This window comes from Nicotiana tomentosiformis, chromosome 11 (assembly GCF_000390325.3).
Source record: "Nicotiana tomentosiformis chromosome 11, ASM39032v3, whole genome shotgun sequence".
NCBI lineage: Eukaryota > Viridiplantae > Streptophyta > Magnoliopsida > Solanales > Solanaceae > Nicotiana > Nicotiana tomentosiformis.
Window position 1 is genome coordinate 28,207,324 of NC_090822.1, and position 27,804 is coordinate 28,235,127.

Here is a 27,804-nt window from a genome sequence, read left to right on the forward strand (position 1 = left end):
TATCGTGATTTGGGACTTGGGCTTATGTCCGAAATCGAATTCGGAAGTTCCTAGCTCGAATTATCGCAATTTATTGAAAACTAGAAGCTTAAAGGTTTAAAAATTAATAAGTTTTACCAAACTTTGACTTTATTGCTATTGGATCCGGATTATGGTTCTGGAACTTGGTATAGGTTCATTGCTGTATTTATGACTTGTCTGTAAAATTCGGTGCAAAACGGAGTTGATTTGACGTAATTCGGACGTCCGATTGAAATATTGAAAGTTCTTAAGTTTTATTGAAAATTTCATTCGTTTTGGTATCCAATTCGTAGTTCTAGGTGTTATTTTGATATTTTGATCACGTAAATGAGTTCGTATGATATTTTTGGACTTGTGTGCATGTATAGTTTAGAGCCCCGAGGGCTTGGGTAAGTTTCAGATAGGCTTTAGAGTGGTTCTGGATTTAGAATTATAGCTGGTGCAAGTTTCATCTGGTGTTGGACTGCAGACTTCACAAATGCGAGGTCTGGCTCGCAAATGCGAGCCTCTCTTTTGTGAAGGACACTTCGCATTTGTGATCATGGGCTGGGATTGGGGTTCTCGCATTTGCGAGATTTTTGTCGCTTTTGCGATAGTATCATGTTCGCAATTGCGAACAAATTGTTCGCATTTGCGATGGAAACAGAGGTGTGAAACATTTGCATTTGCGGAGTTTGTAATTGCAAACCCCAGGTCGCAAATGCTATATCTACGCCTGGTCAAAAATTGAGAAAGACGGGATTTTAGCTCATTCTTTCAAATTCTCAACCCTAAACACCTTAGAGGCGATTTTTCCAAGAGCTTTTCTTCCTAAATTCATTGGTAAGTGACTCTAATCTACTTTCTTTGAATTACCCACTACATTCCACAAGAGTTTACAACAAATCTAGGATTTCCATGGTAGAAATTTGGGGATTTGGCTAAAATTAGGAATTTTTGTAAAATTAGGGTTTAGACCTCGAATTGAAGTCAGATTTCGAATTGAATTACATAATCAGGCCTGGGGATGAATGGGTGATCGAGTTTTTGTCCGAACCTCGGGTTTTGTCCAAGCTATCCTAAGGTTGATGTTTGTTGACTTTTTTCAATATTGATCTAAATTGAACCTCTTTCATTCGTGGGTAGTTTCTAAGGATTATTTTGAGTCATTTGGTTGATAATTTGCTAGATTTGGTTGGTTCTGAGGCTTGTTCGAAAGGTAATATCGTAGTTGAACTTTGAATTGGTTGCAGAGCGGGGTAAGTGTTGTAGCTAACCCTGACTTGAGGGATTAGGACTTGTTTGCCTATTTGCAACTTGTTTAAGGTGTGGGTACAACGTATATGTGAGGTGACGAGTACTTATGCGTTGTTGTTGGGTTAAAGCATGGGGTAGAACTTGTTTCCTTGTGATTTATCGCCTCTTTAATTGTGACATCCATGCTTAGATTAGATTATTAATTATTTGATCGTTCCTTTTGTATTTATGGATTAATTTTGATGGTTGAGTATTTTGGGAAGTTGAGGTTTGGTATCTTGGAATCATTATAGACGTAAAGTACACGTACATCCTTTGCATTATTTATCTCCCGAATATTTATATTCATTACTACATGGTAAGGGAGAGTGTTAAAATACGAAGGGTGATGTCATGCCATTTTATTACTACATTTATTGATTAATACATAGTGAGGAAGAGAGATAAAGCACAAAGGGTGATACCGTGCCATCTATATCAATTATTCACTGTTACATGGGCAAATCGAGAGTAAAAGCACGAAGGGTAATTCCGTGCCATTTCATTCTACTTATGTCATCATTTCATGGTAAGGTTGAGAGTAAAAGCACGAGGGGTGATATCGTGCCATCTTTATTCTGTATGTTTATCCGTCTTTATTGGTTGATGATTTATTTGACTGTCTTGTGTTGTCATTCCTGTTGTAGTGATCGTATCTTGCCCCTTTTTCGGATGCCCCTCCCCCCCAACTGTACATATTAAATCTCTATTTTGTTGTTGTTTGGTACATATATCTATGTTTGTACAGGTTTAATTACGTGAGTGTCCTGTCATTCCCTCCTCACTACCTTTTCGAGGTTAAGCTCGACACTTACGGAGTACATTGGGCCGGTTGTACTCATACTAGACTCTGCACTTCTTGTGCAAATTTTGGTACTGGTCCCAGCTGTACGTGAGGTGCACTAGCTCAGATTATCACATTCGGAGACTTGAGGTAGATCTACTAATGTCCGCAGACCTTGAAGTCCCCTTCCTATTTCCTCTTTTACTGTTCATTTCATTCGAAACAGTTGTATTTATTTAAGCCTCTATTTGTAGAACTTCTAGTAGCTCGTGCACTTGTGACACCAAGTTCGGGGCTATATTTGATATTTCGGTTGTTATGGTTTTCCGCACTTTACTCCAAAATTTATTTCAGTTATTTCAGTTTCTTTTTTATTATTTAACTTGATCTATAAGAAAATGGATAAACTATTCTAACGTTGGCTTGCCTAGCAAATAAAATGTTAGGCTTCATCGGGGTCCCAACGGTGAGATTTTCGGGTCGTGACAAGTTGGTATCAAAGCACTTGGTTGCCTAGGTCTCACGAGTCACGAGCAGGCTTAGTAGAGTCTGGAGAATCGATACTGAGATGTCTGTACTTATCTTCTAGAGGCTTTGGAGTTTAGGAAAAATGTCACTTCTTTCTTACTCTATCGTGCGATTTTATTCTCTCATTGATTATTGAACCCTTCTATTCTTTATCTTTCGCAGATGGCGAGAACACGCACTGCATCTACCACCGAGTAGGATCCGGAGACCCCTGTGGCAGCTACGACTAGAGACAGAGGCCGATGTCGCACTAGAGGTCGAGGTCGCACTAGAGGCCGAGGAAAAGGCAAAGGCAGAGCTCAGCCTAGAGCTCGAGGAGCAGCACCCGCTATGGAGCCTCAAGTGGATTTCGAGGAGGAGGTTCCAGCGCATATTGTACTTGTCGGGCTAGCTCAGGTCCCGGAGGGGTTCATAGCCACTCCAATGCTTCAGGAAGCTCTAGTCCGTTTGGTGGGCCTTATGGAGAGTGTGGCCCAGATCGGCCATTTTCCGGTGGCACCAGCCGTCTCTCAGGGTGGGGGAGGAGCACAGACCCGCTACTCACACCCGGAGCAGGTGGTTCCCCAGTTTCAGACTCCTGCAGCCCCGCCAGTCGGGGTAGTTCAGCCGGTTGTTGCGGCACAGGCCGGTGATAGCCACATTTTATCTTCTGAGGTTATGGTGAGGTTGGATAAGTTCACCAAGCTCTTTACTATTCATTTCAGTGGTGCATATTCTGAGGACCTACAGGATTTTTTAGACTGTTGTCACGAGGTGCTGCGGAACATGGGTATAGTTGAGACCAATGGGGTCGATTTTGCAGCATTTTAGATGACGGGTTCTACCCGAAGATGGTGGAGAGATTATATGTTGACTAGACTAGCTGGGTCACCTGCACTTACCTAGGATCAGTTCTCACAGCTATTTCTAGAGAAGTTCATCTATGTCACCCTGAGAAAGAAGTATCGCAGGCAGTTTGAGTGACTTTAGCAGGGTGGTATGATTGTCACCCAGTACGAGACTCGATTTGTGGACTTAGCTCGCCATGCCACTATCTTGCTTCCTACTGAGAAGGAGAGAGTGAGGAGATTTATTGATGGTTTGTTGTCCCAAGTGAAGTTTGTTTTGATGATTGACAAAAGAACTCAAACATGAACCAGATCCATACATAGTGTACACAGACACGGGCATATTCGAGCATAAAGGATGCACATGAAAGAGATAAACTTATGTTGTTATATCTGATATCTCCTTATCGAAAAAGTTGCATAAATGATAAGGAGAAGGAGTCCTTACTCAAAGAGAACTTTATCCAAGATAAGGGTGGAGTTAGAAGTTGAAGTTAACTAGAACTCTTCCACCAAGGAAGAGTAGCATTAGAACTCTAGTTATTTCTTATTCTACTAACTCTATATATTGCAGGATGTTCTAATTCTATATGTACGCATAAACGCTGAAGTTAAACGTGAGTTGAGAGAAAAATAGCAAGGCATTTTGCAAACAATTCTTGTGTGATTCAAGGGTGGGAACTTGAAGCTACATGAACTAGATAGAAGAATCACTTCCAAGTGTATGTCTTTTATTCTAGTTCAATTGTAGTAGGGCTTTTCAAGTTGTACCTTTCAGCTTTATCTAGAAGCAATTGTATTAGGTACTTTAAGTATTCAAGTTAGAGTTAACTTGAAGTTGTCGCAATAGTTAGAGGTTGGTTGCCACAACGGGATTAGAGGTAATCCTTAGGCTTACAAAAAGTATTGTAAATGTTGTTTTGGCTCAGTGATTTAGTGAAGTGTTGGGGAAAATCCTACTGAGTAGTAGGTCATGGTTTTTTCACATTTTGAGACGGGTATTTTCCACGTAAAAATACTTGTGTTCTTTACTTTCTGCATTATTTATTCCGCAACTATAGTGTAAGGAACGCAGAGAAGAACCAGGTCCTTCGATAATCCTGTGCATGCTAAAATCAGGTACCACACAAATCACCCCTTCTTGTGTGGTATTGAAGTATAAAACATCAATTGGTATCAGAGTTGGTTATCCTTGAAGAGGCTAACACCTTAGGAGAAGATCAACATGAGTGCACCACCTGGAAATTAGGAAGGGCAATCCACTGCTAGGTCACCACTCTTTAACGACCAGTACTACTCTTGGTGGAAAACCAGGATGAGAGATCACATGATAGGATAGGACTATGAGCTTTAGGACATTGTCATAGATGGTCCACTATCTACCTTGACGATAAATGCTAAAGGAGTAGAGGTGCCAAAGACAAGACCAGATTGCAGTGCTGAAAACTTGAAGAAATGGGAGAAGAATGCTAAAGACAGGAAATGGCTTGTTCGTGGACTTGGTCCAGATGAGTACATCAGAATCCAAAGTTGTACCACTGCTAAGAAAATTTGGGACACATTGTAAGTGACTCATGAAGGAACACCTCAGGTCAAGAGATCCAGAGGAACTCTACTGTATTCTCAATATGAGAACTTTGCTATGAAGGAAGGAGAAACTATTCAAGAGATGTACACAAGGTTAATTACACTGACAAATGAACTAAAGTCTCTTGGAAGGATTAATCCTAAAGAATATAGAGTCGAGAAGCTACTGACTAGGGTTTTGCCTATCACTTGGGAGAGCAAAATCATTGTCATTCAGGAATCAAAGAATATTGCCACTCTCCTACTAGATGAATTAATTGGAAATCTCACTGCCTGTGAACTTAGGAGACAAACTATGAAAATGGTTGTAACTAAGAAGGAAAAGAGCTTGGCACTCAGAATCACTGAAGATTCTGATCTAGAAGATGATGAAATGGATATGATCACCAAGGACTTCAAGAAGTACCTGAGGAGAGGAAAAGGCTCTTCAAGAAGTGGAAACTATATCAAGTCAAAAGCTCCTGAGAAGCAAACCAATGATGGTTGCTACAAGTGTAGAAAGACTGATCACCACATCAAGAACTGTCCTTTATGGGAAATTGAATGGAAGAAGGAAAGAGTTGAACGAAGGAACAGGAAGAAGGAACAGGTTCAACCCAAGAAAAGCAACAACAAAAGATCAACCAAGGTTATGGTCACTGCTTGGGGAGAAAGCTAAGATGAAAGCTCAGATGATGATGATGAGGATGAACAAGCACTTATGGACATCGGAGAATCTGATGAAGAAACTGAGGTAAGTGTAATTCATCTCAAAGACAAGATTAAATTGTTGTCTAAAGAAAGGTTATCCGAGTTACTTCTAGAACTAATTGATGAATATGAGGATGTAAACAATGAAAAGGAACAATTGTCCATAGAATGTGTGATTTTGAAGGCTAAGTGCAAAAACCTGGAACTTAGGGTTTGTTAAACTGTAAGTGAAAATACTTTGTTGAAGAACCAGGTTCATGCACTTTACTCAACTGTCCTAGAAAAGGTAAAACGAAATTAGGAAAAGGTAAAACGACAGCTGATCATACACAACTCACTATAGAAGAAAATGTAGGAAAATTGAAAGATGAGTTGTATAAAAGGGATGAGCAGGTAAGAATCCTAAAGGAGGATCTAAGTAAGGTCAAGCATGAGCTAAATAGAACTTGTAAATGGAACAGGTCCTCCGATGCACTTTCATGGCTACACGAACACCATAGTAGCAACAGAAGAGGACTTGGCTTTGGGAACTTGGAACCTAAGTGGGATCCCAAAACAAAGTACCTCACACTTCCTGAGAATGAGATTTACACACACTGTGGTAAAACAGGTCACTATAAAAGTGAATGCACTGCAAAAGAAAAGGCAAGTCAAAAGAACAAATAATTTGTTCAAGGGAAGAATAGGCTACCGAGTTGGGCTAAAACAAATTTGATTCATACTTTGCCTATAGAAAGGGATCCAAACTTGTTTAAGGTCCTAAGACTAACCCCTGATTTGCTTTTACATGTCCAAGTGAAGGGAGCAGCCAAATATGGTACATGGATAGTTGTTGCTCAAAGCACATGACAGGAAACAAGAACCAGTTCCTTTCACTTGAGGACCTTAAAGGAGGTAATGTCTCCTTTGGAAATGGGAAGAAAGGTGAGATCATTGGGGTTGGAAAGGTAGGTAAGACTGATTCTCACTCTATTGAGAATATCTACTTGATAGATAGACTGAAGTACAATCTAATTAGTGTATCACAATTATGTGATAGAGGTAACATGGTAGAATTCACCTCTACAAAATGCCTTGTGATTAATCTTACCACTGACAAGATAGTTTTTCAAGAAAAAAGAGTGAACAACATATATGCTGTAGATATATCCACACTTTCAGAAAATGAACTCACTTGCTTAATTGTGTTGGATAATGATCCCCTCCTTTGGCACAAGAGACTTGGACATGCCAGTCTAAGTCAACTCAACAAACTAGTCTCCAAGGATATGGTGATAGGGATGCCTAACATTACGTTCAAGGACGATAAAGTTTGTGAGGCTTGTGCAATGGGGAAGCACGTAAGATCCTCTTTCAAAAGCAAAAAAGTGGTAAGCACCACCAGGACAATGGAACTGGTCCATATGGATCTTTGTAAACCAATGAGAATATTGAACAGAGGTCGTAAGAGATATATGATGGTGCTTGTTGATGATTACTCTAGGTTTACTTGGATATTATTTTTAACATCTAAAGATGAAGCATTTGACATGTTCACTTCTTTTGTTAGAAAAACACAAAAACAATTAGGTAATCAACTTGCATTAATTAGGTCTGATCATGATACTGAATTTGAGAATGCTAAATTTGCTGAATTTTGTGATGAGCATGGAATAAATCACAATTTTTCGTCTCCTAGGACTCCACAACAAAATGGAGTATTTGAAAGAAAGAATAGGACATTGGAAGAAATGGCTAGGACTATGCTTCTTTCTAGTAAACTGCCCCATAGTTTCTGGCAGAAGATGTGAACACTGCATGTTACATCATAAATAGGTGCATGACTAGACCTCTTGTTGAGAAGACTCCCTATGAGTTACTTAAAGGGAGAAAGCCAAACATATCCCATCTTAGGGTATTTGGATGCAAGTGCTTTGTGCATAATAATTGTAAAGACTCCCTAGGTAGGTTTGATCCCAGAAGTGATGAGGGAGTATTCTTGGGATATTCTTCACATAGTAAAGCATATAAGATTTATAACAAAAGAAATATGTGTGTAGAAGAAAGTGTTTATGTAGTTTTTGATGAAACTAACATTCTTTCTGAGAAGCGGGAACATGATGATGAAGCAATTGGGCTGGTAAGAAACTCAAATGAAATAATAGCCCAGACTCAAGCTGCACCAGAGGAAGGAACAAGGAATGGAACAGGTCCTTCAACCCAGGGCAACTTGACAGGGGGAACTGAACAAAGAGGAACTGATCCTCAAATCTCGAGGGAACCTGTTCCTCGGCAACAAAACATTGAAGAAACATCTAAGGGAAATCAGCTGGTTGTGAAACCTTACAAATATCAAAGTTCTCATCCCATTGAGAACATAATTACTGATCCAACTTGTGGAATCAAAACCAGATCATTTTTGAAGAATCTTTTTGCTTTTGATGTTTTTTTTATCTCTTATTGAACCTAAAAATGTTGATGATGCTTTGCAGGATGCAGACTGGGTGAATGCAATGCAAGATGAACTTAACCAATTTGAGAGAAGTCAAGTTTGGCATCTGGTACCAAGACCCAATGACAGATTAGTAATTGGCACAAAATAGGTTTTCAGAAATAAACTTGACGGAGATGGAACAGTTACAAGTAACAAGGCAAGATATTTGGTTCAAGGATATAGTCAAGAGGAGGGCATAGACTATTTCTCCAGTTGCAAGATTGGAGGCAATTAGACTCCGTATAGCCTTTGCTGCTTATATGGAATTCACTCTCCATCATATGGATGTCAAGAGTGCCTTCTTTAATGGTTATATAAAGGAAGAAGTGTTTGTCAAACAACCTTCGGTATTTGAAGGGAAGGAATGTCCTGATCATGTGTACAAGCTTGACAAAGCACTTTATGGGCTCAAGCAGGCTCCAAGAGTATGGTACGAAAGATTATCAAAATTCTTGCTTGAGCATGGCTACAAGAGATGTAAAATTGACAATACTTTATTCTTGAAAGAAAAAAATAAAGATCTCTTAGTTGTTCAGATATATGTCGATGATATAAGTTTGGAGCAACTACTGATAAGTTAAGTAAAACATTTGCTAAACTAATTGCGAGTGAATTTGAAATGAGTATGATGGATGACATTAATTTATTTTTAGGCTTACAAATTAAATAAAATTCAAATGGAACTATGATCCATCAGTATGTGAAAGAGTTGCTTAAAAGGTTTAAAATGGAAGATTCCGAAGAAATTGGCACTCTTATAGCAACAACCACAAAATTGGATATAGATCAACATGGTTCATCTGTTTATCAGAAGTTGTATAGGGGAATGATTGGCTCTTTGTTATATCTCACTGCTAGCAAACCCAATATTGTTTTCAGTGTAGGCCTTTGTGCGAGATTTCAGGCAAATCCAAAGGAGTCTCACTTTACTGTTGTCAATAGAATCTTGAGATACCTAGAAGGAACCACTTACCTCTATATATGGTATCCAAAAGGTAGTAATTTTAACTTAGTGGGATATGCTGATAATGATTATGCAGGTTTTCTTTTGGATAGAAAGAGAACCTCAGGTATGGCACACTTTCTTGGCTCATGTCTTGTGTCTTGGGCCACCAAAAAACAAAATTTTGTGGCCTTATCTACTGCTGAAGCTGAGTATGTTGTTGCTGCCTCATGTTGTGTGCAATTGTTGTGGATCAAACAACAATTAATGGACTTTGGAATTGATGTAGGTTGTATCCCCATCTTTTGTGATAACACTAGTGCAATTAATATGACCAAGAACCCGGTTCATCATAAGAGAACTAAGCACATAGATGTTAGGCATCATTTTTTGAGGGACAGCTATGAGAAGGGTTTCATCACTATAGAATTTTGTGCTACTGACAAGCAAATAGCTGACATCTTCACAAAATCTTTAAGTAGAGATCACTTTGAAAGAAACATATTAGAATTAGGGATGATTAAGATCACCTAAAAGGAACCAGTTCTAACTCAAACAATTGGTTAGAAAAAACTGTGAATTTTTGTACATAATTAGATTAGATTTTGCCCAATCTCATATTTTCATCAATATACTCTTGTGCCATGTGCTAAAATGTCTCATTAATCTCTAATGATATTATCTTTATTTTCTTAGAAAATTCAGACTTACACAAGAGATTTCTCAGTGAAGAACTTAGTTCATCATGATTACATGGTACGTATTCTCCACTCAGCATATTTTGAAATAATTATATTTAGATTATGATCAAATGGAGAGTCCCATTTAATCCTAACCTCCTTGTGCTTATCTATTATAAAATGAACCAGTTTCATTCAAAAGAATCCCAAAAGCGCAATTAGTGCCTAGATTCTAGGAAGAGACATAAATGTCTCTTCAAACTGACTCCCATGTTGATTAGACCTCTAAACTTCTGAACTTTTGAAAAAGTAGTTGTTACCTAATTAAACTCTACCTTTTTAAATTGATTAGGCCTTAGTTGTTTCTTCTATTCTTAATTTCTAATCCATCAAAAAAAATTCTCTCTATTTTCACTCATCTTTCAAACACACAAATAACTCATTTTCTTTCATACCCAAACATAATGATGGCAAACCCTTCTGAGAATCCTTCATAACCACCTAAGGAAACAACACCCACACCATCCATCACATCTTCAACCACACCCACCTTTAAGAAAGGAAGGTTCAAGATATTGGCTCGCAAGGTTGTTGCTGGAAAAGAATAAATCAAGAAAATCAATAAGCAGTTGAGGGCAAGTCAGGAAGTTGAACCCCAAAAATCTTAAGACCCTTTTAAATCTGCAACTGAGGGGGAAGGAACTATTTCATCTGAAACAGAGCAAGTAAAATCTGGTCCTAAAGTTACATCTGAAGTAACTTCTGAGGTTACAGCAAATCTGGAAACTAGATTTGTTCTGGTAGGAAATGTGGTTGGGGTAGAGACTGCTGATTCTGCGTAAATTGGTGGTAAAAATAAAAAGAGAAAAGAAAAGGAAAGTGAGGGCACTCAAGGTGATGTAAGGGGGATGGGATAAGGAGTGGCTGAATCTTCACCCACCCATGTTGATTTGACTGAAGAAATTAGAGGTATGGAAGGAGGGAGTGAGGAATCGGCTCGTAAGGAAGAAAATGTGAAAGAAAAAGGGAGAAGTGGGTCTGAAGAAGCTGGTGAGGGGTTGATTAGCTTGGGGAAGAAGGTTCAAGAACCAATTCCATCTGAGCAGAAACCCCTTAAAGACTTAATGAAAAAGGTGTCTGAAAGTTACAATCCTAAAAAGAAAAGGAGTTCAGAAGTTAAAGTCCCTGGTACAGCTAGGGCAAACAAGAAAATAAATGTTGCCTCATCTATCCATGTCTGCCTTGAAGTCTAGCAAAGTGAAAATAGTGGAAGAAGATGAATGGAGTGGAGAAGAAGAAGAAGAAGAAGAAGAAGAAGAAGAAGAAGAAGAAGAAGAAGAAGAAGAAGAAGAAGAAGAATCGGATGCAGAGAAGGACAAGATGGTTAAGTTTGGGGAAAGATCCATCTTGGAAGGTAGACTCCTCAGGAACTTGGAGGAGGAAGGCATGGCAATGCTACTGAAAAAATTATAATTGCAAGGTTGGAAGGACATGGTCCTTCAGATGTATGGAAAGCTAGCTAGAACTGAGATTGTGGAGTTCATGGAAAAATGTGAGATCAAGAATGGTAGAGTCACCAGTGTAATGAAGGGGGTGACAGTGAGTTTTGATGACAAGGAACTAAGAGAGATCTTAGGCGTACTTACTGCAGGGTACAATGATTACAAGAAACTCAAATAGCATGTCTAGAGAATCTTCCTACTGCCCTTTCCATTACAAGAAAGTTTGGTGACAATAAAGAAGAGCTTGAGCCCAAGGCTATATACAAAAGTGAGATGAAGCCACCCCACAAAGTTTTGTTCGAATTTGTTAACAAAGTTGTGCTGCATGGGCAGGAAAGGAGGCACATTGCCACATTCATAGACCTGGTCCTTATGTAATGTTTGGATAGTAGGAGGCAAATAAATTGGCCTGGATTTATCATCCAACTTCTCAATAGGGTTCTGACTTGCACCAAAACTCATGCCATACCCTATGGTTTCATTCTCACAGCTGTACTTGCACACTTTAAGGTACCCATCAAGAAATGGGAGGTTGGTACAAGCAAGGATCACTTTGGGGTAAACACTTTGACTGCTTGTGACTATGAAGTCCACACCACTCCCAAAGAACTTGGTTCATCCAAAAAGGTACTTGTGAACAGCAAAGTGCGAGCCTTGGTGCAAGAAAGTGGGGCTAAGGATGCTGAAACAGAAAGGCTGAAGAAGAGGTTGGCATAAGTAGAAATTGAGAAAGATGATCTCAAAGCTGAGCTTGCATAAGAAATAGATAAGAATGATGGCATTCTTCATGATATGCTAAAACTGCTTCAAGCCAAGAACCAAGAATCTGGTCCTTCCCAGCCTTAAAACTTTCCTAGCCTAGTTAGACAAACCAGTGACCCGGATGGGATTTCTTTTTGATCTTTTTGCTCATGATCCAGTGTTTTTATTTCTTATTATGCTTTGTGGATGACTAGTATCAATGATAATCAACTGTTTTTGTGCTCTAACTTTTTGTTGACGCTTCTTAGTTGACTAATACCATTAGATTGATAAATGATGCTTAACTCCATGATGATGTAGCCCCAGTGGTCATGAGTAATTACAATTAAAATCGGGTTATCTAACATAATTATGTAACTTTTCGATGATGCCAAAAGGGAGAAGATCGGTTTTGCTTTTTACTTTGGACTGTGATGTTTATAACCTAATGAACGTGGTCCTTGATGATTTATGAATGGAAAGTGTTCTAACATTGTGTTGATGTTGAGCTGAGTTGACACAGGGCCTATGCTTATGAAAAGAACAAAGTTTGTCATCATAAAAAGGGGGAATTTTTTGGCCCAAGTGAAGTTTGTTTTGATGATTGACAAAGGAACTCAAGCATGAACCATGTCCATACACAATGTACTTAGACACGAGCAGATTCGAGCATAAGGGATGCACGTGAAGGAGATAAGCTTAAGTTGTTATATCTTATATCTCCTAATCGAAAAGGTTGCATAAATGATAAGGAGAAGGACTCCTTACTCGAATAGAACTTTATCTAAGATAAGGGTGGAATGAGAAGTTGTAGATAACTAGAACTCTTCCACCAAGGAAGAGTAGCATTAGAACTTTAGTTATTTCTTATTCTACTAACTCTATATATTGCAGGATGTTCTCATTCTATATGTACGCATAAACGCTGAAGTTAAACGTAAGTTGAGAGCAAAATAGCAAGGCATTTTGCAAATAATTCTTGTGTGATTCAAGTGTGTGAACCTGAATCTACATGAACTAGATAAAAGAACTAGTTCCAAGTGTCTATCTTTTATTCTAGTTCAATTGTAGTAGGGCTTTTCAAGTTGTACCTTTCAGCTTTATCTAGAAGCAATTGTATTAGGTACTCTCAGTATTCAAGTTAGAGTTAACTTGAAGATGTCGTAACAGTTAGAGGCTGGTTGCCACAACGGGATTAGAGGTAATCCTTAGGTTTACAAAGAATCTTGTAAATACTATTTTGGCTCAGTGATTTAGTGAAGTGTTGGGAAAAATCCTACTGAGTAGTAGGTTGTGGTTTTTTTACCTTTTAAGTCAGGTATTTTTCACATAAAAATACTTGTGTTCTTTACTTTTTGCATTATTTATCCTACAACTGTAGTGTAAGGAACGCATAGAAGAACCAGGTCCTTCGATAATCCAGAGCACGTGAAAATCAGGGACCACACAAATAACCCCCCCCTCCCTGTGTGGTATTGAAGTATAAAATATCATGGGCTAACTTACACTCTCAGGCATGAGATGGCCAATGAGACAAGGAGTGATATTTCCTTCCAAATGTCCGTTGATATTGCCGGACGTATCGAGTTGGTTCGTGTTTAGGAAAGGGGGTCGGTGTTAGATAAGAGGCCCAATCATTCTAGTAGTTTTAGCGGTGCCTCATCTGGGAGGCATGGGTGCTTTTGGTAGAGGCCATTCTCCCAGACCATTTCATTCAGCGCTTTAGGTGTCCCACGGTGCTTCAGGGAGTCGTGGTCCTTACGTGCCTCATTCTGGATAGCCAGCCTACAGTGCACCACCAGCTCTTATCAGCGCACCTCCGATCTAGAGCTATCAGAGTGGTTATTCAGGTCTTCAGGGCCAGTTCCAGGGTCAACAGTCACAGCAACCAAGGGCTTGTTATACTTGTGGTGTTCTGAGGCATATTGCTAGATTTTGCCGCAGGTCACAGGGCAGCGTGCAGTAGCAAGGCTCTCGTGCTATGATTCTGGCACCGGTTGCTCCACCGCCCGCTCAGCCAACTAGAGGTAGGGGTCAGGAAGTCATAGGTGGAGGTCGAGCCATTATAGGTGGAGGTCAGGCCATTGTAGGTGGAGGTCAGGCCGTTAAAGATGGAGGCCAGCCAGCTAGAGGCTGTCCTAGAGACGTAGTTCAGAGTGGTGGGGCCCAACCCTGATGTTATGCTTTCTCAGCTAGGCCTGAGGCCGAGTCATCTGACACCGTTATCACAGGTATTGTTCCCATTAGCCATAGAGATGCCTCAGATCTGTTTGATCCGGGATCTACTTATTCCTATGTGTCATCCTATTTTGCTTTATATATGGTTTTGCCTCGTGATTCTTTGAGTGCTCCTATGTTTGTGTCCATGCCTGTGGGAGATTCTATTGTTGTAGATCGTGTCTATCGCTCGTGTGTGGTTACTATTGGGAGTCTTGAGACTAGTGTAGATCTTTTACTTCTTGATATGGTAGACTTTGATATTATCTTGGGTATGGATTGGTTGTCACCTTATCATGCTATATTGGATTGTCACTCCAAGACGGTGACCTTAGCCATACCCGGGTTGCCTCGACTAGAGTGGAGAGGGACTCCTGGTCACTCTACCAGCAGTGTTATATCTTATGCGAAGGCTCGACGTATGGTCGAGAAGGAATGTCTAGCCTATCTGGCCTATGTCCGTGATTCTAGTGCGAAGGTTCCTTCCATGGATTCAGTGCCAGTTGTTCGTGAGTTTCCAGAGGTGTTTCCTGCAGATCTGTCGGGGATGTCACCCGACAGAAATATTGACTTATGTATTGATTTGGGTCCGGGCACTCAGCCCATTTCTATTCCACTATACTGTGTGGTGCCACCTGAGTTGAAGGAATTGAAGGAGAAATTGCAAGATTTACTTGATAAGGGCTTCATTAGAGATAGTGTCTCGCCCTAGGGAGCGCCCGTGTTGTTCGTGAAGAAGAAGAATGGGTTGATGAGGATGTGTATAGACTATCGGCAGTTGAACAAAGTCACTATCAAGAACAAGTATCCGTTGTCAAGGATTGATGACTTATTTGATTAGCTTCAGGGTGCCAATGTATTTTTGAAGATTGATTTGAGGTCTAGCTACCATCAGTTGAGGATTAGGGCATCCGATGTCTCTAAGACGGCTTTTCAGACTTGGTATTGGCATTATAAGTTCCTAGTGATGTCATTTGGGTTGACAAATGCCCCAGCAGCATTCATGGATTTGATGAACCGGATGTTCAAGCCCTACTTGGATTCTTTTGTGATTGTATTCATTGATGATATCTTGATCTACTCCCGCGGTCAAGAAGAGCATGAGCAGCATCTTTGGATTGTACTTCAGACTCTGGGAGATAGCCAGTTATATACCAAATTTTTAAAATATGAGTTTTGGTTAGACTCAGTCACCTTTTTGGGACATGTTGTATCGGCAGAGGGCATAAAGGTGGATCCTAAGAAGATTGAGGTAGTTCAAAACTAGCCTACACCTACTTCAGCTAAAGAGATTCGAAGCTTCCTGGGTTTGGCGGGTTATTATCACTGGTTCGTGGAGGGGTTTTCATCCATAGCAGCCTCATTGACTAGATTGTCCCAGAAGGGTGCCCCGTTTAGATGGCCGGACGAGTGTGTGTTGAGCTTTCAGAAGCTTAAGACTACTTTGACTACGACGCCAATGTTGGTGTTGCCCATCGGTTCAGGATCTTACGCGGTGTATTGTGATGCATCTGATATTGGGCTCGGTGCAATATTGATGCAAGATGGCATGATGATTACATACGCGTCGCGGAAATTGAAGGTTCATGAGAAGAATTACCATGTTCATGACTTAGAGTTGGCATCCATTGTTCATGCGCTAAAGATTTGGAGGCACTATCTTTATAGCGTGTCGTGTGAGGTATTCACGGATCATCGGAGTCTACAGTATTTGTTCAAACAAAAGGATCTCAACTTGAGGCAGATGAGATGATTGGAGTTGTTAAAAGACTATGATATCACTATTTTGTATCATCTTGGGAAGGCTAATGTGGTGGCAGACGCCTTGAGTAGAAAGGTTGTGAGTATGGGCGGCCTTGCGTACATTCCAGTTGGTGAGAGGCTGCTTGCTGTAGATGTTCAGGATTCGGCCAATGAATTTGTAAGGTTAGATGTTTTAGGGCTAGTAGTGTTTTAGCTTGCACAGTCGCTCGGTCTTGTTTGTATGAGCGCATCAGAGAGCGTCAGCATGATGATCCCCGTTTGCTTGTCCTTAGGGACACGGTGAGGCACGGTGGTGCCAAGCAGGTTACTGTTGGAGATGATGGAGTTTTGAGGATGCAGGTTCGTATTTATGTGCCTAGTATGGATGGGCTTCGTGAGTTGATTCTTGAGGAGGCCCACAATTCCCGAAATTCTATTCATCCGGGTGCCACTAAGATGTATCAGGACCTATGGTAGCATTATTGGTGGAGGAGGATGAAGAAGGATATAGTTGCATATGTTGCTCAGTGTCTAAATTGTCAGCAAGTTAAGTACAAGCATCAGAGGCCTGGTGGTTTGCTTCAGAAGTTAGAGATTCCTAAGTGGAAGTGGGAGCGTATCACTATGGATTTTGTTGTTGGACTCCCACGAACTTAGAGGAAATTCGACGCGGTATGGGTCATTGTGGACAGGATGAGCAAGTCGGCACATTTCATTCTAGTGGCAGTTACCTATTCTTTAGAGCAGTTAACTGAGATCTACATCCGCGAGATCATCTGTCTTCAAGGTGTGCCAGTGTCAATTATTTCTGATCGAGGTACGCAGTTCACCTCACACTTCTGGAGGACCCTACAGTGTGAGTTAGGTACGCAAGTTGAGGTGAACACAACATTTCATCCCCAGACGGGCGGACAGTCCAAGTGCACTATTCAGATATTGGAAGATATGCTTCACGCTTGTGTTATGGACTTCGAGGGTTCTTGGGACCAGTTCTTGCCTTTTGCGGAGTTTGCCTACAACAACAGCTACCATTCGAGCCTTCAAATAGATACAGTAGGCAAAGCCATCCGCCAGTTTGATGGTTCGAGTCAGGGGAGGCTCGGTTGTTGGGTACGAATTTGGTATAGGATGTCTTGGATAAGGTCAAGATTATTCAGGATCGACTTCGCATCGCTCAGTCTAGGCAGAGGATTTATGCCGACCGTAGAGTTCATGATGCTGTATTTATGGTCGGAGAGAGGGTGTTGCTCTAGGTGGTTCAGAAAGAAGGGCAAGTTGAGCCCTAGGTACATCGGACCCTTTGAGATTCTTGAGAGAGTGGGTGAGGTGGCCTACAAGCTCTCATTGCACCCAGTTTATCAACAGTCCATCCAGTGTTCCATGTATCCATGCTCCGAAAGTGTCACGGTGATCCGTCCCATGTGTTAGATTTCAGCTAAGTCCAATTAGACAAGGATTTGACTTATGAGGAGGAGCGAGTGGCCATTCTAGCCTGGTAGGTCCGGCAGTTAATGTCTAAGAGTTATCCTTCAGTTCAAGTGCAGTGGAGAAATCAACCGATCGAGACAGCTACATTGGAGTCCGAGTCAGACATGCAAAGTAGATATCCACGCCTTTTCACCAGTCCAGGTACTTTTCTAAGTCTGTTCAAGGACGAACGTTAGTTTTAGAGGTGGAGATGTGATGACTCGATAGGTCATTTACAGTTTTAACCTTAAGTTCTATGTTTCGAAACCTCGATTGGCTCCGTTTAGCCTTCCTCGATTTGTGTGCGCATTCCATGTCTTTTTCGAAAGGATTTTATGTGAAAATTTGATAAAAATGTGAAATTGTGCCTTAAAACTCATTTGAGTTGGCCTCGGTCAATATTTTGAGCAAACAGATCCGGATCAGTATTTTGACAGTCTCGGTGGGTCCGTATCGTGATTTGGGACTTGGGCATATGTCCGGAATCGAATTCGAAAGTCCCTAGCTCGAATTATCGCAATTTATTAAAAACTAAAAGCTTAAAGGTTTAAAGAATTAATAAGTTTGACCGAAGTTTGACTTTATTGCTACCCGGTCCGGATTTTGGTTTCGAAACTTGGCATAGGTTCATTACTGTATTTATGACTTGTCTTCAAAACTTGGTACAAAACAGAGTTGATTTGACGTAATTCGGACGTCCAGTTGAAATATTGAAAGTTCTTAAGTTTTATTGAAAATTTCATTTGTTTTGGTATCTGATTCATAGTTCTAGGTGTTATTTTGGTATTTTGATTGCACGAGCGAGTTTGTATGATATTTTTGGACTTGTGTGCATGTTTAGTTTGGAGCCCCGAGGGCTCGGATGGGTTTCAAATAGGCTTTGGAGTGGTTTTGAACTTAGAATCATAGCTGGTGCAAGTTTGATCTGGTGCTGGACTGCAGACTTTGCAAATGCAAGGCCGTAGTTGAACTTTGAATTGATTTTGGAGCAAGGTAAGTATCTTGGATAACCTTAACTTGAGGGATTAGGACTTGTTTGCATATTTGCTACGTGATTAATATGTGGGTACAATGTATATGTGAGATGACGAGTACTTATGCGTTGTTGTTGGGTTAAAGCATGCGGGTAGAACTTGTTTCCTTGTGATTTATCACCTCTTTAATTATGACATACATGCTTAGATTAGATTATTACTTATTTGATCGTTCCTTCCGTATTTATGGATTAATTGTGATGGTTGAGTATTTAGGGAAGTTGACAAATGGTATCTTGGAATCATTATTGACGTAAAGTACATTCTTTGCATTATTTATCTCCCGAATATTTATATTCATTACTACCTGGTAAGGGAGAGTGTTAAAATATGAAGGGTGATGTCATGCCATTTTATTACTACATTTATTGATTAATACATAGTGAGGAACAGAGATAAAACACGAAGGGTGATGCCGTGCCATCTATATCAATTATTCACTGTTGCATGGGCAAATCGAGAGTAAAAGCACGAAGGGTGATTCTGTGCCATTTCATTCTACTTATGTCATCATTTCATGGTAAGGTTGAGAGTAAAAGCACGAGGGGTGATATCGTGCCATCTTTATTCTGTATGTTTATCCATCTTTATTGGTTGATGATTTATTTGACTGTCTTGTGTTGTCATTCCTGTTGTAGTGATCGTATCTTGCCCCTTTTTCGGATGGCCCCTCCCAACTGTACATATTAAATCTCTATTTTGTTGTTGTTTGGTATCTATGTTTATACAGGTTTAATTACGTGAGTGTCCTGTCATTGCCTCATCACTACCTCGTCGAGGTTAGGTTTGACACTTACGGAGTACATTGGGTCGGTTGTACTCATACTACATTCTGCATTTTTTGTGTAAATTTTGGTACTGGTCCCAGCTATACGTGAGGTGCACTAGCTCAGTTTATCATATTCGGAGACTTGAGGTAGATCTGCTGACGTCCGCAGACCTTGAAGTCTCCTTCCTCTTTCCTCTTTTACTATGCATTTCATTCGAAACAGTTATATTTGTTTCAGACTCTATTTGTAGAACTCCTAGTAGTTTGTGCATTTGTGACACCAGATTCATGGTTGTATTAGATATTTTAGTTGTTATGATTTTCCGAACTTTACTCCAGAATTTATTTCAGTTATTTTGGTTTCTTTATTATTATTTAACTTGATCTATATAAGAAAATGCACAAACTATTTTAACGTTGGCTTGCCTAGCAAGTGAAATGTTAGGCGCCATCATGGTCCCGAGGATTAAATTTTTGGGTTGTGACAAATTTAAGTGATCATGTCTTTTCCTCATTAAATACTATGTAAAACTTTCCACTTTCTTTCTTGGTTTTCACAATATTCTTTATGTTTCTTAGTTCTCGCTAAACGTTACTTCTATTATATTTTTCCTTTGTGTCTCCAAGAGATCCTATTGTTCTGCATTTTTCGTCTATGAAACTAATACCTACGAGAAGTATATTGTAAAAGCAACAAATATTTATTTTCACATCAAGTTAATGAATCAGATTCTTCTATTCCAACTTTTTAGTATTAGTATTCATCTTACATTTATTTTTTCTTGATATTTCAATACGTATGCATATATTATCCTTTTAGTATTTATCAAAATTTGAATATGTCAAATAGAAAGTATGAATCTGGTTATTCAAAACTTAAGGGGAAAAAAGTTAAATCATTGATACAATCTAAAAAAGAAGAGATGATAGTACTCTACTCGATATACTCAATCAGATAAAAATACTTGATTCTTTTTCAAATGCTTATATTTCTTATAGAATAATAATAATACCAGTTCATGTAACAGTTGCCTCTGGCCACCCTTGACCACAAACTAGAAACTTGAAAGAAGTTTTTTAAAACTAAAATTGATAAAATCTTACTTAAAATCAACCATGGCGCAAGAAAGATTGAATGGATTAGCTATATTGAAAAAGAATTATTAGAATAAATTTATAATAAAATAATTATTCATAATTTTGCATCTCAAAAAGTTAGAAAATTAGATTTAAAATAAATTATAGTATATAAGAATTTTATTTTATTTTTTTTGAAAAAAGGTCAAAGCTTCTTATGCTAGTTTGACTTTAGGCCTCCAATAGTGTTGAGTTTCCCTGACCTTTTCATTAATACGATGGGTAAATTCTTTGAAATAGTTCAAAATAAATAAATAAATAAATAAATAAAGGGAAATGCAATTTTTGTCGAAAGCAAATATATTGAATCTAGTTCAAGAGATTTTGCTAGCTGACATGATAGATATTCTAGATTGTTTCATAGCTTGCCAAGCATGACTTGCAGGTAAAAGCTCCATTATTTTAGGGGATTTATTATAGAGAATATTTGAGATTTCAATTGCCATAGGTTCAGTTAGAGCATTTAGGTTTCAATCTCATTCTAATGTAAAATCCAGAATAGTATCCCTGTCTTTCTTTGTTGTGGTCATTTTCCAGCTCGGCAAGATGACCATGGCCTGACCAGTTATCCCACTAGAAAGTCTCTTCACTTGATTAGCAAGTTTGATTTTATTTTTAAAATTAAATCATCTTTGTACCATAGCAAAATGAAAACAAATTATTCAATTTGAAAAACAGGGGTGCATATTTACATGTTTCCATCTTCAAATTCAAATTCATAATAAATATTACTTCAGTAAGCTAACATGTTTCTCATGCGATTTTCAAAATATTTATGTTTTGTTGTCAAACCTCTTTATCTCTTTTTCTATTCATTCAATATTTGAAATTCATTGACACGATTAATTTTGATTCACACTTAGTACGTAGCATTTAATATGGAGAAACTCCTTATCGTTCATCGTATATTAACCTAGTGCCACTACAACATAATGTATTTATAGCTATGAAATACTACGTAGGCTAATTATGAAAATTTTCGTGACTAAACATTTTAGCTATAAAAAAAAAATCAGTAGCATTCGTAGCAAGATATAGTATAACTAAAAGTAAGCTATAAACTGTTTACATGTAAATTTGGATATGTAACTGCTTTAATATCTTAGTCCGTGGCAAAAATATTTTTTGTTTAGCTATGGACTAAAAGTTTCATAGCTACAAATCATATAAAAAATCGGGGTCAGATTATTTTATTATATTCTAATTGTTTTTTAAAAAAAAATTGTAGTGACGATAGATTTTCTCACGAATTCGTTGTTTTCTAGACAATTAATGTTTTAAGGGGAAAAATCCAGTTATTTCGTGTCCGTGCATATTATATTACAAGAAATAACATATTAAGATTCAGAAATAACTTATTCCACATCTAGAAAATAAATTCCAAGATACACAATTGTACTAATTAATTAATAGCATCCGCACATAACTGTTCTATAACAACAAAAGTTCGATGAAAAGAACTAGCCAGTGTAAGGCTTGATTGTACCAGAGATCTGAAATAATGTATGAATTTCACATTGAACGAACATAAGTATTTGCTTGACGATTTATATTGCCACCCCGTTTGATCTTGATGATTCATTGTGCCACCTCCAAGAATGAGGCACTCTCCCATGTAATCACTAGACTGAAATAATAAAATAAAATAATTTTGTGAGAAACTTATAAGTGAATGCACAGTCAACTCTATATATATGTGTGGATCGGATTGCACGCCGCAACGGGTATTGTACAACGCTGAGTGATTGATTGTGCTGAGCATAGTGAGAGAATGTGAGACAGTGAGATTGAGTACTCTGAGATTGTGAGTACATGAGCTCATCATCAAGATGCATTACATTTGACAAGCGTACTTGAGATACATGCATAGAGGTGCATTTTCTTCTGTTACCCAGTTTTGGAAACATTTATGATTTTACCCGTATCTTGACATGTAGGCATAGAGAAGTACTTTCCTCATGCTATCTGAAAATGAAACATCTTACTATTTGTTGAAAGGAGTTTGGGGGAAAAACCACAGTTTTCAAACTTACTCGTATTTCGGCTTATTCGGTAAAAGATTCGGGTTTTCACTGAGATACTTGAAAAGAAATGCCTATTTTTCTTGAACTATGAACGAACTGAGCCTTTTATTTCTGAGGTACTCCTTTGTTATTGTACTATGCTATTATGAACTATTGTGGAATATTGGTGTTGGACCCGACCTTTTTGTTAGCTCGTCACTTCTTTCAACCTAAGGTTAGGTTTGTTACTTATTGAGTACACGGGGTCGGTTGTACTCATACTACACTTCTGCACCTTGCGTGCAGATGTTGGTTGTTGATGTTGCTGTGTTCGATGGGAGCTGGATTGAAGATGTACCTGCGTCCCGGTGGTACATCTTGCGGATCGGTATGATGATGTCCATACCTAGTAGAGTCTTGCGGATCGGTATGATGATGTCCATACCTATCTTCGAGAGGCTACAGGACATTTAGGATATACTCCCCGTCTCTCTTTCTTTATCGTGCGACATTGATTCAGCTTCAAGCGTAACTCTTTGAATTCTTTCCACGCATTCGTATGCGCACATGAGCGCTCAGTATCAGCTGTGCATCGTCGGCTTGTGATTCTATGAATGAGGTCCGAGATATGTATTATGTGTTTTGTTGATGGGTCAGTCTGGAGGACTTGAGGCCAGGTTTTGACTGTAGCTTGAGCACGGAGATTTTGATTGTGTGAGCACGTGCTTTTGTACTTATACGCCCGATAGTGTTCTTATGAGTGAAATTTGTGGCTCGATAAGCGGTAGAATGACTATGTGGTGAGTATGATGTGACTGCGAGATGCGTTCAGATTGTTCGAATGTGACGAGAAGAGTTTACTTGAGATGTAGCAAGGACTATGGGGTGTTTGATTCCTGTCTTGATTTGGCGTAAGGTCTCGAGTTATGGGTGTGTTGAGGGATCTCTCATGTTGTTTAGTTTTGGAGTAAAATAGATTCTCAAGTCTTGTTGATGAGTTCAGAATCAAGAAGATTAAGTGATTGCGTAGTAGTCGTGACTATGGAGGGGTATAGAGAGATGTAAGTTTGAGGCAGAGCAGGTGGGTTATCTCCTGCGAGGTGTCCTGAGGTTGTGTGGTCCTTATGATATTTTGTAGGGAGATCTCTTTTGCTAGTGATTGATATATGTTGAAATTTTTTGTTTAGATCGCTTGTGGAAGTTGGCTTGACTATTACAAGGGTGAATGCGAGATTTGCAGATAATGTGAAGTATTAGATGGTTTGCGTTACAGGAGCTCAGGAAGGATTTGGTTGAATCTCACTGCGGTATTATGGCAGTAATAGAGTATGGGCATTGTGAGTTGTGTGTTTTGATCTATGGCTTTGAGCCAAGTATGGGAGTCTGCTATCGACAAGTTAATTGCACAATTATGTGTTGTATTAGTTTCGGTTCGAGGTATACTGGTGAATCAACTATGACTGCAGGGGTTGAGATTGAGGATGGCTCGAGTAAACGAATTTCTGGATACGGGTTGTATTACACTCTATGGGTATATGGGAATTATGGAATGATTGAGTGGTTAGTCTTGAAAGATATAGTGTGCATGGAGTAGGAATTTGCTTGGTCGCATTAAGGTGGGGTTACTCCTTTGGGTGTCGTCGTGCCAATGGGGCACCAGTCGTTTGGCCCGTTTGGGGCAGTGCAATTGAGATTTGAGTTGAGTGGATGACTATCGAGAATGGTTCTAATGGATTCAAGATTTATAAGTAGCGATTTGGAATTTTCAAGATTTGTATATGGCTAGAAATTGAGAGTTGCATTAGATGGTGTCGAGACTTGTGGCATTTTTATACCATTGTAGATTATGCATTTCAGCATCAAGAAGGTGAAGGAAACAGTTTTAGGTTCACATAAGGTCTCTTTAGAGTGGGTGTCTCGGTTGTGGTGCTTTGGGGTGCTTAAGAGGGAAGTCATCGGCTTATGGGCCTTAGGGTGTTGTGGTTTTATACTAGGGTCTCTTGTGTGGTGAATTTTGGTTAAGGATCGAGGTATTCCAGCAAGGAGAAATATCAATTTGAAGGCAATTTGGAAGGGACTTGGAGAAATAGGACAGTGTGGTAGTAGGTTGGATCAACACAATAATGGATATAATTAGTTCTTTGGGTACTTATGATGTGGCTAGTCTCTACAGGTGTTTCGTGGCAATCCTCTTAGGTTTTACAACCTGCGTGGCTGGGTTGAGTTAGAGAGATTCGGTTCTGATAGCTTGGTTATGTGCAAATGGGTTTTCAAAGAGTTCTCAATTGTTTTTATCAAGGTTCGAGGGGTATATTTCCTGCTGGCATGAGGAGCATATGGTGTATAGTGAATTTCTCCTGGATAAAATCAAATGGAAGGTCCTTGGCTAATTGAGTATGTAGTTGCTTGTGACTCGGAGTGGACTATGAAGTTCTCGTATTTTTCATATGATGGCATGGTATATACGATGTGTTGTGTGGGATTGAGATTTATATGAGCAGGCATGGTTCTGTTTGGAATGGAAGGTCATAAAATTCGTAGGCAGCATGGACAGTTTCAGATGACTAGGTAAATAATATTACTATTTGGTATGTCTTGATGAGAGTATACATTTCAGAAGGGGCAATGTGTTTTGATGTATGAATATTTCACTGGTACTGTGGCACTCTTCTGGTTGATCGACTGCTGATATTCAAATTTTGCTATGTGGCACGGAAGAAATTTTTTGAAGTATTCCTTGTGGGATGATCAAATATGGTGATTCGTGTGTCCTATGGAGTTGGAGACTGGGAATTCTCAGGAATAGATTGTTTCATGGTTGCGGACAGTGAAGTCGTGGCCGAAGCTAGCCAGATGTTAGTATGTGTTATGATTCAGACATTGTGGACCTTCGGAGGGTTATTTATCTATTAGTGGGTGACCAGAGTCGATTTGGGGGCCCATTGGTAGGTCCAACTAGGATGGGTATTCTACATCGAGTCGGATTGTTTGGCTCCGTACTACTATTATTGAGGGATGTGCCATTCGGTTTTTTTGAGCTAATTCGTGTTCTGAAATGATCTGTGAGCTACTCTTCTATGCTACGAGGAGTTGTGATTCGTTGGTTATAAGCACACCTGGTGCGATTCTATTTGGGCTTTATAGCGGAATTTGAGCGAGATGAGTAATTGGGTATTGCATGGTTGATGGCGTATGGGTTATGTTCTTTCAGTTTTTGTGTGGCATGGTGCCATTTTCTTCTCCGTGGTTATGGTAATGCACTTTGAGTACATGATGTCGAATTGCGCATGTTTATTGATTTTTAGCTGGGTGGCTTGAGGTATTTCATAAGGACCAATATTTGGATAGGGTCGCTCATTGCAACAGAGTTGTGTTATGTTATCAGACCTATATGTAATAGGGTGACGTGGGGTCACCCCCAGGTGTGTGCATGGTAAGGTTACACGACAGTTGATGGCTTTGAGAACAACTCTGGGCAAGTTCGAGGACGAACGTATGTTTAAGTGGGGGAGGAAGTAACAACCCGACCGGTCGTTTTGAGCTTTTGCACTTCGCTTGGTAGTTTACAGGCGTGAGTAGCTCCGTATGATATATTTTGACTTGTGTGAATCATCGGTTTTGGCTTTTAGGTTATTCGGGAATTATTTGGAAGAATAATTCTCAACTAGGGAGTTTTAAATTTAAAAGAGTTGACCAAGTTCGACTTTTTAGCATTTGACCTCAGATTGGAATTTTGATGATTTTGTTAGCTCTGTTGGGTGATTTGGGACTTAGGAGCGCGTCCAGATTGTGATTTGAAAATACGTGGTTGAATTTGGCTCGAAATGGCGAAAATTAAAATTTTGGAAAGTTTGACCGGGAGTGGAATTTTTTATATCGGGGTCGAATTTCGATTCCAGAAATTGGAGCAGGTCCTTAATGTCGAATGTGACTTATGTACAAAATTTGAGGTCAATCGGATGTGATTTGATAAGTTTCGGCATCGATTGTGAAAGTTTGAAGTTTCAAAGTTCATTAAATTCGAATTGAGGTGTGATTCGTCGTTCTGTTGTTATTAGATGTGATTTGAGGCCTCGAGTAGGTCCGTATTATGTTATGGGACTTGTTGGTATATTTGGTTTAGGTTCCGGGGGGCCTCAGATGAGTTTCGGACAGGGTTCAGATCATTTTCATTTCATGTTACATTGCTGAAGATTTCTGTTTCTGGTGTTTCCGCATCTGCGGAAGAGTGGGCGCAGATGCAAGTCCACAGATGCGGACAATTGGCCACAGAAGCGTAGCAGGCTTGGCTGGAGGTCATCGCAGATGCGAAGGAGGAGTCGTACCTGCGAGTGCACAGAAGAGGAAATTATTCCGCAGGTGCGAGGGGCCAGCTGGTTAGTTGTGGTCGCAGAAGCGAAACAGTTACCGCAGATGCGGTGGTCGCAGATGCTACTATTTGTTCGCAAATGCGGAAAGTGTTGGGCAAAGGCTATAAAAATCGAGGTTTTTGGTTCTTTTATCATATTTTGAGATGTGGGACTCGGATTGAGGCGATCTTTGGAGAAAATTTCATTACAAGAATTGGGGTAAGTGTGCTCTACTCGGTTTTGATTATATTTCATTAATCTATCTTTGGTTTTGGTAATTGGATTGTGAATTTTAAAGAGAAATTGGGGGTTTTGGCCTAAAGTTTCATAATGTGAATATTTGAGTTTTGAACATCGAATTGGGATCGGATTTGAGTGAAACTAGTATGGTTAGACTCGTAATTGAATGGGTTGTTGGATTTTATAATTTTTGTCGGGTTTCAAGGTGCGGGCCCGGGTTGGACTTTTGGCTAATTTTGGGCTTTTGATTCAAGAATTGATCTTTTTCGATCGGGATTGGTTCCTTTAGCATTGTATAATGTATTTGAGTTGTTTTTCATTAGTTTCGAGTCGTTCGGAGGTCGGAACATGCGGGGTGGCATTTTTGAGCATCGCTTGGCTTGCTAGGTGTTGGAATTGGATTGTTCAAGGTAAGTAACTCTTTTAATCTTGGAGGTGAGGGTATGAAACCCCGAATTATATGTTATGTGATTGGTATTGAGGTGACGCACATGCTAGGTGACGGGCGTGTGGGCGTGCACCCTGTGAACTGTGATACTGTTGTTTCCATGGCACTGTATAGTGGCCCTATTTTGTTGATATCTGTGTTATCACCATGTGATAAAGTAAGTGAGCTGTCAATCATGCTAAATATCATGTTTAGGTTTCATGTTGATATTGTTAGGACCCATAGTGGTCGTTTCTTGCTGTCATCTCACTGATTTCATTGATATATCGTACTCAGTCATATTCATGCATTCATATCATATCTCAGTCTCAGTTGTTGTTTATTGACATCATATCATTGTTGTCGG

At 39.5% G+C, this 27,804-nt stretch overlaps 1 protein-coding gene across 1 annotated transcript; it reads left to right on the forward strand.

Annotated features, from left to right (window-relative positions):
* The first annotated feature begins 8,912 nt into the window (after positions 1–8,912).
* LOC138901185 (secreted RxLR effector protein 161-like) lies at positions 8,913–10,650 on the forward strand. The gene is made up of 2 exons (XM_070188929.1): positions 8,913–9,255; positions 10,529–10,650. Exons 1-2 carry the CDS (start codon positions 8,913–8,915, stop codon positions 10,648–10,650), a joined length of 465 nt encoding a protein of 154 aa, XP_070045030.1.
* The last annotated feature ends 17,154 nt before the right edge of the window (positions 10,651–27,804 follow it).

What these genes read in the sequence shown, in the direction of transcription:
- LOC138901185 (XM_070188929.1), top strand. Translation starts at nt 8,913, where the DNA reads ATGGAAGATTCCGAAGAAATTGGCACTCTTATAGCAACAACCACAAAA. An exon ending in GGATAGAAAGAGAACCTCAG is followed by an intron (nt 9,256 to 10,528) that starts GTATGGCACACT and finishes CATCTGAAACAG; the next exon opens with AGCAAGTAAAATCTGGTCCT.